This window comes from Rhineura floridana, chromosome 5 (genome assembly GCF_030035675.1).
Source record: "Rhineura floridana isolate rRhiFlo1 chromosome 5, rRhiFlo1.hap2, whole genome shotgun sequence".
Taxonomy (NCBI): domain Eukaryota; kingdom Metazoa; phylum Chordata; class Lepidosauria; order Squamata; family Rhineuridae; genus Rhineura; species Rhineura floridana.
Window position 1 is genome coordinate 40881528 of NC_084484.1, and position 13472 is coordinate 40894999.

The window sequence follows — 13472 nt, forward strand, 5'->3', positions numbered from 1 at the left end:
GGTGAAACTGACCTGGAGAAGGGCAGGGAAGGGGAAGGGAGAAGTAGGGGGAGGGCTAGAGTGCGGAAGAGGAAGAGAGGAACGGGGAGGGAGGGGAGAGGAAGGAGAAAGAGGGGAGGGAGAGGGCAGGTTTGATCATTTGCATACTGACTGAGTTCAATGGGATTTACTCCTGTGCAATAAAACTTAGAATAATTGAAAGTGACCTGGGAGAGGGGCAGGCAGTGGAGGGAGGATCACCAGGAGAGGGGCTGACTGTTAAACCACTCTGGCCACTGGAGCTCCATCAGGGGAATACGGTCTCTCCTGGCAATTCTCAGCACTTTCCAGGATAATTTGGGGGAAGCCATCACTGTTTAAAGTGGAATAAATGTCTGGCGTGGGTGTGGCCCCCAGTAACCAAGCCAAACTCCTGTTAGTCTGGCTTTTAGAACACTGACATTTGGTTCTTACTGAGCATGTTAAATTTCTTAAATTAATTAAAAATCAGCCAGGCGTTTTTTTTTTTAACTTTTAAACTGCAGAAAATGAAGGTCAGAGTATGGGACAAGGTCAGTAATAGGATTACAGGTGCTCTGTGAACATGGCTGATATTTAATTAATTTCAACAAATTATGAGTCCAACAGGATCTGGATTATTTTACTCTTTTTTTAGACTTTGAACTCTGGCTTCTCTCCAGGTGTTTTGTGTATTGTCACGAAAACTGAAGAGGATTGTTAAGCAACGGTTTCTGAATTCAAGTCTATAGGTTTTGTAAGATTTTGTTTTGAAATGAGCAGCAGAATGGCATGGGGGTATTTTCAATTTAATATTGCGGAATGCGAAAAATCCACGCTGGCTATAGTATACAGCCACTCTCGTGGCTGTATAATGAAGCCATATAAAACTGGCTGGTCTACATTCTTATTTGCATCCCATGAATTACATTCAGCCTGTGATACAAAGAGTAACAGATTAATTCTAAATATTGCTAACTTGTTGTTTGAAGATAGTCTGATCCTTACTGACTTTGCTTTATCCACAGTCTTGCTACACCCTATCTTCTGACTGTATTTTCTTCATTTTCTCCCTGCTGTTGACCTTCTCCTGCTCTACAATCCTCAGCCAAGCGAACATCTCCTATGCCCTTAAACTAAACTATTCTTTCATCCTTTGCTACCCCCTACACATGAAACTGCCTCCAGGTGTATGTTGTATGTGCTAGCTCTCTTCTTCAAATCTTTCCTCACACCCTTCCTTTTCCACATGGCATTTTCTTTATCCTCTTAACCCTCGTTCAACTATTCAAGCTTTAAGTATCTGTTAACAGCATTTCCCCACATTCTTCCCTCTCTCCATTGTTTTCTCCACTCTCTATTTTAGATATTAAGCTCCTTGGAAGAAGGAACCCATCTGTGCTGCTAATATAATTCTGTAAGGCACCACTACACTGAGGGTGCAGTACAGTCATCCTCCTCCTCATCCAGGGAGATGAGAGAAAGTTTACAACAGCCAGTATCCTGATATGAATATAAGAGCTGGTGTCCCATAATAGCTAAGACTACAAGTGTTGCAAAGGCAATCCCCTTGTTTAAAGCTCACTTTGGCCACAATCTTGCTAGCTGTTATACACACTGCCATTTTCTCAGCCTGCTACACATACATCAAATCTGAAACAAGGGGTAATAATACTGGTCTAACTTGCACTATATCAGCAATCTTTGCAATGGCCTTAAGTCAAGTGACCTGGAAACTTGTGAGTATGTAAATATTATGGATAATTTTCAGCAAGACAATAATCCATCAATCAGTGTATCTCCTTTTTATTGAATTTGGATTTCTGTTTAAATACTTATGGACTTTGGATACATACTGATTAAGCCTGCCAGATATTAAAAAGGTGTTTAGGGATTTGATTTATCCTGACTATGAAACAGCCAGACTTTTCTACAGAAGGCAACAACATATAGGCCTGGGGGAAATAATCAGATATTAACAACTCACTTTTCCATCAAAGACTTAATAATAAGGCACATTCACATGTAAAACATTCACTCATGTCTAAGCTGCTTAAGACCTGAATCCACCCAAGGACAGCACTCCTAGATTTCCCTCAGGCCTATATGTTGTTGCCTTCTGTAGAAAAGTCTGGCTGTTTCATAGTCAGGATAAATCAAATCCCTAAACACCTTTTTAATAATGGTAGACATAATCAATAGAAAATGTGAGCACCATATTAGTGCACTATCCTATTAAAATAGTACATCTAAGAGTAAGTCCTACAGGAACATACGCAGTGCATAGGATTTGTTGTTGTTGCTTCTTTTAAAAGAAGGAAAATGTTCAACCCTGACATTGCAGAAACAGGCTTGAAAAACGGCAATTATCAAGCTATAGAAGACAATATTCATACATGAATATTTAAGTGTTGAAGACTGAGAAAGTCATTTCAATTTGTTGGTTACTACTATTTTTCATACTAAGTACTTACCTACAAATGGAGCTACAGTGCTTACCTCTAGTACAAGAAGAAAAATCTTGTTCTATGAGCAGCTGCCATACTTTCAGACATGTTTCTGACTTTCAGGTAATTAACAAAACCTCGGAAAAATAGGAGGAGACCTAAAAGCAGAGGTACAATATAAAACATTAATTAAAAAATGTTCTCCCATATAAATGAAAAGGAAGTAAACCTTCTCCTGCTGCACGGAAGAGCGGGATATAAATTTAATAAATAAATAGATTTGCCATTTCACACACATTAATGCCAAATAAGTTGTATATAGTCACAGTTACAGCAACATACCTTTGAAAATGTAAGGAAATTATGCTTTCTAAGTGGGAAATCAGGGAGAATAAAAGGCAGCTAAAAATGCATGACAAGTAGAATTGAAACTTAAATTTTCTGTACAGCGTAGTACGGGTCTGCCAATCACAGTGTGTCAAAAAGATACTATATTAAGGTTTTGGTGATAATGCAAATTTATTTAAGTTTAATAAATTAGAAGTGGTTTGTAAGAATCAGTCAACTAAAAATTACTTTATTAATCAATAGTTTAGTTTTAATTAGTCTTGTGTTTTATTATTGATTTCTAGCTTCTACTTTCAGGCTATGGGCTAAATGGGTATTTATTTACATCAGTGTTCTCGAGCATGTATTGTTGCTATCTGACTACAAATTGCTCCCATTTACAATTGTTTTTAGTATTTTATTGTTTCAATAAGTTTATGAATGTTTAAGGGAGGCAGCATTGAATTTTTAAATAAAATGGTAGATATAAGCTAAAAATAGATGGGATGATAGTTACACCACAAAGCAGTGGTTCCGAACATGGGGGCCAGGACCCCCAGGGGGGCCACGAAGTAATCCAGAGGGGGCCATGAACAGTAAAGAAATGAATTATTTATTAAATTTTTTTTTAAAAAGTCTTCACTCCCTGACACCTCCTCCTTGCTCCAAACGAGAGGGGAGGCCTTTTGCTGAAACGCCAGAGCGTCTTTCAGGAGCACTAAGGGCAGGCATCTGCCTATAAAATACATGGCAGATGCCAAAGGAGGCTGAGGGTGGAGCTACCAGGAAGAAGAGGGGATTACTATCACTGATTCCCATCTCCTTGCACTGCCGCTACTGGCAACGCCCTTGCTCAGAATGAGAGGAGAGGGCTTTTGGTGAAGCAAAAAGAAGCAAGCCTGCAAAGAAAGGCTGCTTTCCCCCTTCCTTCCTGGCAGCCTGCCTGCCTCCCTGGGGGGAGGGAGTCACAATTTTTTTTCAGCTTATAAAGGGGGTCCCGTGCTCATAAAGGTTGGGAACCACTGCCACAAAGCAAGACCCAAGCAAGTGAGCCAAGTGATGGATGCACAAGTGGATGTTCAAATACATTTAAAAGCCTTCCTTCCCCAGCCAACCCCCCCCCACAAGCCTCAAGCTCAGCAGACAGCTTTTCAAAAGAAAACTGAGGGAACAGAAGCACTGTGTTCAGTAGCATAAAGCCCTTCTCTTTGCGTAAGTGAATAATGATTAACACGCAGTGCATTTCTAAGGCAAAAAAGGATACCTCCATGAATTGAATACAAAGTGGCAGGCACACGAGCATTCAAAATCATTCATATAGTCAAATAATTTTTTAGATAGTCCTTGTACAAAAAGAATTATGAAAACTAGATATCTTAAGTTGAAAGCTTATACATTAAATTTGATATTTTATACTTGAATAATCTTAGTTTAGTTAGGATGCTGTGTTTTGGACATAATGAGCTAAATTTAAAGGCATAATGAGCTAAATTCAAGAATAACCTTTCTCATATTTAGACTTCGCAAATGTAAAAATCATTAAGGAAATCTGCCCTCCATGTCTTTAATAGATTGTTATTTTTCTGATCTTTAAATAAAAAGGAGTGGTGATAAAATAAAGAATATCGATGAAAGCCACAGGGGATGAAAAAATATAAACCAGATTTTCAAACAGAATGTTGAAGATAGATATCAGATAACCCTTTTCATAAACATATCAAGGTTTGTTTTTTTAAAAAATATATTTTATTGCTAAACTTTGTATCTTGAGGACTAATTTTATGTACTTCACTAACTTGAATATGTGAATGGTCTCTTTTGAAAATTGTTTTGTCTTTGGGGAGGCAATATGGAAATTCTTTCTGTGGTGGTTGATCAGCTATAGTTCTGTCACCCACACAATCAATACTTGATGTACATTTACAGAGTGAGGATTTTTTTCTATTCTGTCATCAAGTTATTTGAAAATTCAAAAGTAAAATTTTTGACTGGGACTTACCAAGTACGAGAAATATCCACCAAAGCCAGTACTGTCCATTGAAGTAGCCAGTAAAGTAATCTGAGAACTGGAAGGGGAAAAAAGCCCCCAAACATGTAAGCTATATTTCAATTCATGCTTGGAATTATATGAAGAATTTAAAATTCATACACATACACAAAGGGTAAAAAAGAAATCACAGTCAATGCATTTGGGAAGACAAATTCTCCGTGCAGCATTAGAACAAAAGAGGAAGGGATGGAGTTTTTCTTTTTATGCCTTGCAAACAAAGAAGTCTCAACCAACCTGTAAAAAAAGGTTTATTAAGTATTGCTCATTAGGATCAGACAGGCACCATTATAATGGTTGTGTTCACCTCCCCCTCCCGCCGTGTCTGCCATCTCAAACACATTACAGCAGCCTGCTGCTTTCGATATTAACACCAAAAGTCACATTAGTTTAATCTTATCAGATGGGGATGTTTGGCTGACCCCACAAAAGGAGAGCTTCTGACCTTCTGTACACCCCCTACTGATAATCACTGCCAAGCATACCAGTTCCATAAAGACCCCTGATTCATTAAACTCTTTTCATTTTCAAACTAGATTCTCCTACATTCAGTTCCCAGCAGTGAGCTGAACGCAGCTAAATGAACCTTGAAGGGCCAATTCAACCACTCCTGTTAGTGAGCATGGCAGACAGTTTAGTCTTCTCTGTGATGTGGGAATCTGACAGGCAGCTGGAGGGTAGGATGTGATGGTTTGGGAGACAGGTATCTGGCATTCAGCAGACTCCAGACTGCATGGTTCACTGATAAAAAGAGTTGAATCAAATGTCTCCAAGAACTCCCCACAATTACAGCCCCATATTCCCAACAATACAGAACTTCACTGCAACTTTTTGGAGAGAGAAAGAAACAATTTAGTCAAGTAGCGGCTACTTCATCATTTCTCTCTCTTTTGCCAATACAATTGCCTTGACGCCAATCAATTCTAGATTATTTCATATCAACAAATAATTGCTAAGATTGGGTAAAGCATTATGTTAAGTCTAGTGTTTAAAAAGACAATACAGTGCCAAATGCTTACATTTTATAAAGGATTAGATAGCAGAAAAATAAGACAAGTTTGCACACAATAGTAATTCATAATACTTTATGGAGCAAATATAAGGAAGCATTATTTAAAGCTTGTCAGTTTATTTATGGCATTTACTAAGTCAATAAATATACACCAACAAATCCTAACAGTATAGGTATTCATCAGATACAGATAAACCTCCCTCAGTAGTGAAAGATGGTCATGTTATTATAGCCCGTTAACTATGAATGTTTTGAAGGGCTATATACAACCTGTTTCCACCAACTGCAGCCTACCAATACACTTGTTTTTGTGTAGTACCACCTATTTACATCACCAAGCTGTGCCTTCTCAGCATCATGACGTGACTGCAGCATAACAGGGGCTCAAGCTTGCAGTGAGTCCTGTCCTCATGCCGTGGGCAAAAAGAAGGGAGCTACAGGACATCCACACAGATCAATAAAGAAGCTTTTAATAACGATGCGCAGAAGAGATCATGTAACATGACCTGACTTCTATGAAAGTTTCCACATCTGAGCAATTAAGGGGTCTCTGGTTCTGTGTTTTCTGCAATAAACTCCCTTTGCTTTGCCCCTCCCTCTCCTTTGTTTTAAAACAATCAAGCACACAAAACCTCCTAACTCCTTTGGGCACTCCATCAGTGAGTGGGTGACAGTCACCATCTTGAATTTGCCCCCAACGCCCTGGAAATCACATAATTCTGGCCCACTGTGGGCAGGAAAAAGATAGCCATCTTTTTTTCTTTGTGTGCGTGAGGGGGGGGGAGAGGAGACAGCAGATGTCAACACCCGCAGACCCAGTATATTATTTTTTCACACAAGAACATGATGGTGGCCATCCCCCCCCTTGCTCCTGAATCAATCAACTTCCAGGACATCAGGATCAAATCAAGCCACTCATACCAGAAAAGAGGAATTAATAATAATAATAATAAACAATACACAATGGATAATGATGATGGTAACAGCAACATAAAAACAGGCCCCAGAGCAGGTGTCAGGGATGTGAGGGGGGCCGTACGACTGCACTTGGTTGTGGGATTCCTCCACCCTGGAGCTGGCCTGACTATGCATTACATGCAGCTTGGCAGACACCCCAGTCACTAAAGATGTCCTCTCTTGCTTTAAACAGACTGTATTGTTTCCCCTGCCTCCATCCATAAGATTTATTTACTTGACACAAGGTCATCATCCAGTGACTGAAAACGTTTACTAGCAGGCCCCTTTTCCATATTTTATTCAGGGACTAAAATGTACTATTTTAATTAATTTATTTGGAGTGTTTGTTCCCTGAGCTTCAGCTGAAAAGACTCCCAGAGCAGCTTATACCCATCAATTAAAACAGGACAGTGCCTGCTTGCAGGCTTACAATCTAAAAGACATGACTGAAAACGAAAAAGGGATCGGAAGAAAAAAGCAGGCACTACTTCTTAAATTTAAATAGTGGTTCTAATAATAATTACCAGCTGGAATAGAACAAATAAGCTACAAAGTGGTTTGATAGTCAGGTATATCACTCCTGTCCCCAAACCGAACGGTTTGTAAAAACATCAACATCATATTTCAATTAGAAAAAAAACATGCGCAAATAACTCAGGAAGAACAGAAATGAAGTCTGAGGGCAGAGGTTCCAGTGCCATAAAAAGCCATATAACTCATGTTTTGTTGCATTAAGCTACACTAAATTCATAGGTAGGATCTTGACCAAAGTGGAAACAATAATCTACCATCGTATTTTAAATGTATCTGCCTAAAAACTGCCTAAAATCCACGATCAGAAAACTTACCCGAACAATAAGAATCCATTTGATCAGGGATAGCCCAAATCCACAGATGGCACCATATCTTCCTGCTATGGTGTTAGTTATACAGAATGATAAGCAAAATCCAATCCAGTTGAAAATGAATGCCACTAAAATAAAAGCAACATCCCTTGTTAAAACTTAACCGTATTCTTACTTAGCTGAATTCTTTTTTAATTGACCTATTAGCATGTTTATCTGTAAGTGTTTAAAAGGTCTTCCACCAGCAAACATTAAAAATGAAATTATGCAAAATGGAGACCCAATATGGCAGGGTAGCTCACTGTGGCTGGAAAGAACTGTTGTACTGAGGTGAAACAAATCAAAGTTATAAGGCTTCACAGATTCTCCTGAAATGTGAAGAGTGGACAACTCTAATGTGGCCAATACTGTATTCTTCCAATAGGAAAAAGCTGGAGTCAAAAAGCTGTATTATGGACATGGCTACTTCCGCTATGAAAGAGGGTATTCAGAGAAGCACTCATTCTTTTAATATCCACAAGGTACAGAGCTCTGTTTCTCAATTTCAGCAGTTACTATGTACTAAATCAAACAACTGGGCTTATTAAATTTGCTAAATGCAAATATCACATTCTAATTTGGCTAAATGAAACACTTTTACCACCATATGAATGTGGTACCCTATCAACAGAGATATTTATCAAATAATCTGGAAGCACAATCTAGTCAGTTAAGCACTGAGTCCCACCAATTAACTAATTTCAATATGTGTGAGGTCAGGAAGAAGGGGAGTGACAGGACTCTAGAGGCAGCAAGGTTTGGCTTTGGCTGCTTATGGCCACCCAAAATTTGTGGGATGCTGATTATAAGCTAAGAAAGTAAAGTTAAATCCCACAGACAGCGTTTTCACAAGTTCTCCAATTCTTTTTTTGGATTCACTATAACCAGGCATTCATAGGGTCACCACAAGTCGTAATCGACTTGAAGGCACATAACAACTATAACCAGGCATTAAAGAGCACAATTTTCACATTTTACAAATTTTCCGCAGGTTGTTATGATTTCATAGGATTTAATAAATACATTAGTACTGTGTTAACCAGTTACCCTCATTTTGCATCTCTGAACCATTAGAAAGCAAATAAACACTTTATGTAAGCCTAACTTTAGATTTTCTGTAATGCACAAGAAAAATTATTATTTCATCTTTAGTTAGAATCACTTTGCATTCCTGAAGCAAGCATTTATTTTTATAGCAAAATTTCTATAGTTTTGGTCTCCAAATTCTAGATAATTTGAACTTTCAAACTTTTGAAAACTTGGCACCTGATCACATTTCCTATACAAGTACAACCTTTCCACAAAAAAAGGCACCCAGGGCAGATTAAGGATTCTGTTGTTGCACTGACCACCTGCTGCTCAACAGGCTTCTTACCTGAACTGAATGAGCTTGTCTAGGACCCCAGAAATGCTATCTTGATGGTGATTTCTTTTGAAATCCCTTATCAGACCATTACATGGCAAGGCTTAGCTGAGCTTCTTCCCTATTTGAATACCAGTGTGGTGTAGTGGTTAAGGTGTTGGACTATGACCTGGGAGACCAGGGTTTGAATCCCCACATAGCCATGAAGCTCACTGGGTGACCTTGGACCAGTCACTGCCTCTCAGCCTCAGAGGAAGGCAATGGTAAACCACCTCTGAATACCACTTACCATGAAAACCCTATTCATAGGGTTGCCGTAAGTCGGAATCGACTTGAAGGCAGTCCATTTCCATTTTTTTCACTAACAAGGAATGGTTGAATGAAACATTACACCAGTTTTAAAACAGCTATAGAGGCTCACTCTTCATTTCCAGACATAATTCAGAGTATCAGTATTGACCATAAGATTCGCCTTGGAGGCCCTCCTCCGAGTTCCACCACCAAGAAGTTAGGCAGGTAGAGATAGGGCCCTCTATAGGATGACACCACAGCTTTAGAATTCTCCTCCCAGAAATTTGCCTGGTGTTGAGCTTGTTATCTTTTCAGCATAGGCTAAAAAGCAGGCTCTTTAGGTCACTAACTTTAACTCTATCCTTAGCTGGTTGCTGTATTTTACTGAATTTGTATTTTTAAGTAATTTTATCTTTTTTTTTTTAATTAGATTGCATACCACTCTGGAAATGTCTGCATTAAAAGAGAGGGGTCTCAAGTACTGTGAATAAACATTATCTCCTTTACAAAATTAATAAATGAAATTATAATTTTCTTTATAGATGTCTAGAAACTGCAGGGAGGTTTTGTATCCCCCCTCTCCCCCCCTCGAAACATTGCTCAAAATACTACTGGACTGGAAAAACAGCCTCCACAATGGTGTGCTAAATATTTAAAAGAGTATCATGTTTTATGCATTGCACTAAGGAGATGCACAGACTCGCCTTTTCATTTACAAGTGGCAAGTTCCATCATGCAAAGTTCTTATATTTATCAGAGTACTCAGCTTTTCTAGAAGCTGCTCCAGTTTCCCAGAAGTATTAATCAGTGCTGTCAAAATATAATTTTACTCTTCTACCATTTCCTTGTTTACACTTGGATTGCACAACTTGCAATCCACCAAACTGAGCACAGCCTAAACACCATATATGGTGGCCGACCTGGGGCTCAATAACATCTCCCAGTTTAGCTCCCTCTGAAAATCAGGGATTGCAAAGCATATGGCAGTTTCATATAAAGTTTATCTGTTGTGTTTTGCTTTGTGGTCAAAGTTGACATGAAGCTGGGAGGAAGGGCGGGATATAAATTTAATGAACAAATAAAAACAAGACCCTGTCCCATTATTCTACTTTAGCCTGTGTTTTTTTATTTTACAATTTTATTGTACTCAAAGACATACTTGCATAGCATATCTGTAGTATTAATGGGTTTTTTTAAAAAAACCCACAGAATCTCTATATACTGACTAGACTTGTAATCAGTCTCAAGTATCAACATGAACGAATGAATGTTAAATATGATGCTAATATGCTAATAATAGTTGCAATACGGAGATTTGTCACAAGATGGCAGTCACATATCACATATCTATCACAACCAGTTCCTTACATAACAGATACAATGCATTCCAAGGACAGAAATAATTTGAAAATAAGGAGCAAGAGTTTCTCTGTCAATGTTCAATGTATGCTACACAATCTGGAACTGCTGAATTTCAAATTACAATGTTTCAACTACTGTAAATTCAGAACCAGATGCATTTACCATAGCACTGATCTACTGAGAAGAAGAGCAGCTGACTGGAGAGAGGCTTTATCACTACCTATCACCTGATAGGCTGGGTGAGAGAAGGTATTCATCCTACTCCACATAACAAGAGCCCAGCCTGTGCTCTTGATGTCAGTAAAGACTTTGGATAAATGAAAGTGTAGATAATCATGCTGCACCTTGCTTCCCCATATCCAGTAGTGTAAATTAACTATAAATATATCATTTGCAGCTCACAGAGACAAATGTGCTCAAACCATGTGTCAGTGGCAGCTTTAACACTAACACTGTCCTGAGAGAGATCTGTGCAACACTTTGCAATTTCAGGAATACACCTAAAATTGTAAAATATGAATGGGCGAAAACATTTGAGGTAAAAATGCCAGAGTCAGGGTTGACTGTGGCTCCCAGTGGTATATACACATCTAGGTCAAACTACAGTTTGCTATTGCCTAACATATGAAGCAGCCCTCAAAAGTGAGCAAAATTATATGCAAGTCTTTAAAGTGCTGCCCTTTTCTCCCTTAGTAAGTCCTGCTTCTTATGTGGTTAGGAGGACAGTATCGTTAGTTATATCAAGCATCCTTCTGCATTTACCTTAAACCAGGGATGAGGAATCTCATGCATTGGGAGCCAAATGCAACGCTCAGGGCTCAGTCCCAGGCCATGCCGTCTCCCAGGCCACATCCCTCATAAGCCCTGCCCTGTAACTACCTCTAATGATTTTACCTGGCTAGAATGTGTCCTTGAATTGTGATACTACCACTTGCATGTCTGGATGGAGAATAGTGCACCCATCACTGGTATGAGGCTCTCAACAGGGTTGCCCACCAAGAAATGTGGCCCTCAGGCCGAAAGAGGTTCCCCATCCTTGCCTTAAGCAATATAATTTATATAGACTGCAAAGACGTGTTACTTACTGAAAAAAGCCAACATGAAGATGCCATCATTGCCCACGCGAAGCTGGTCTGCATCACTGAAATCATCCCTTGGGGGATACTCTTCTTCCTTTAAGGTGGTAACAATTACTTGTAAACACATAGAATTAAGATTTTTCAACTGCAAATTTAAGTGGAAGCAGGTATCCATGTCAAGAAAACAAGATTACATATGTATGCTTTAGTTGTAGACTACTTGTTCATAATAGTTATTTTTATTTATTAAATTTATATGGCTACACATCAATACAATTCTCTAGATGACTTACAAAACGCAATCTTTAAAAACACAAAATACAATAATTAAAGCTAATTCTTAAAACTTAAAAAAATCCCTAGTTCAATATCACTTATAGCAATCAACAACACAGTTCTTCAGAAGCAGATTAAAATTAAAGCAAGCTAGATTTAAAAACATTTCCAAACAGCTTAATATTTAAAATTTCTAAGCAACGAACGAAGTATAAACAGAAAAACAGTATCATAAAAACAAATCTAGTAATAACAAGGTAAAAAGATATGCCTTTACAATAAGTCTGAAGCAACTGATGGATGACTACGTATGGTAGAGGGAAGGGTAGTCCAGAATGCAGGGCCAACAGAGGAAAATGTCAATTTTCAGGTCACTGCCTGAATGGAGAACCCGCAGCCTTCAGATGTTACTGGATTACAATGTCCATCATGCCTGGCCATTGACCATGTTGGCTAGGTCTCATGGGAGTTGGAGTCCAGCAGCATCTGGAGGACCACAGGTTCCCATCCCCGTTGTAGGATGTGGTACAGATGAATAGAATTCCCATATTAGTCTAAGTGATCTTACAGGTCTATACAGAGGCAGGCAATCCTTCGGGTATTATTATTTATTAAATTTGTATCCTGCTCTTCCTCCCAAAGGAGCCCAGGCAAACACATCAACACAACATTTTAACAACAGCAGCAACAACATCCAAAAACAGTTACAAATACAAACACTCTTAAAACAGTTACAGATAAAAACATTCCTGGTCCTGGCAACGAGTTGTTCATGGCTTTATGTGTTAGTAACAAGACCCCGAATGTGGCCCAATAGCTAACCAGTAGCCAGTGTAGTTCCCTCAGCACAGCTGTAATATGAACACATCCTTGTAGCCCACTCAACAACTTGGCTGCAGTGTTCTCTACCAGCTGCAGCTTCTGGACCAGTCTCAAGGGAGCCTCCATATAGAGTGCATTACAGTCATCCAATTGTGATATTACCACTACACTTATCATGGTGGCCAAGCTATCCTTGTTGAGGAAAAGACATACAGTGCCTTGCAAAAGTAATCAGACCTCTGAGCAATGCTCTCATATTACTGAATTACAGATGGCATATTATAATTTTGTTCTGTATATTTTATTTTGAAACACTGAAACTCAATATCAATCATTGTAAGGTGACATTGGTTATATGTTGGGAAATGTTTGTAAGAAACATAAAAACTGAAACATGTTGCTTGCATAAGTATTCAACCCTGTGCTATGGAAGCTCACAGTTTACACAGATGAAAGAAATTGCCCTATGGAGGACACAGTTACCTTACCATTGGCCTCCACCTGTGAACCATTAAAGTCGCTGTCAAATTGTCAGGATAAAAACCCCACTGTTGAAGGATCATTGGTCAGGCTGTGGATCTGAAGGAAAGTGATGAGCATTCTACAGA

General features: G+C 38.8%; 1 protein-coding gene across 2 annotated transcripts in view; it reads right to left on the reverse strand.

Moving 5' to 3' along the window:
• Positions 1–13472, reverse strand: part of NDFIP2 (Nedd4 family interacting protein 2) — a 67538-nt gene that overhangs the window by 4422 nt on the left and 49644 nt on the right. For both annotated transcript variants that reach the window (XM_061626546.1, XM_061626547.1), the window contains 4 exons: positions 11773–11860; positions 7636–7760; positions 4771–4837; positions 2497–2602 (listed from right to left, as the gene is read on the reverse strand). In XM_061626546.1, coding sequence (XP_061482530.1) covers positions 2499–2602; positions 4771–4837; positions 7636–7760; positions 11773–11860 — 384 coding nt within the window. In that variant the 3' untranslated portion in view covers positions 2497–2498. The remainder of the gene's footprint in view (positions 1–2496; positions 2603–4770; positions 4838–7635; positions 7761–11772; positions 11861–13472) is intronic.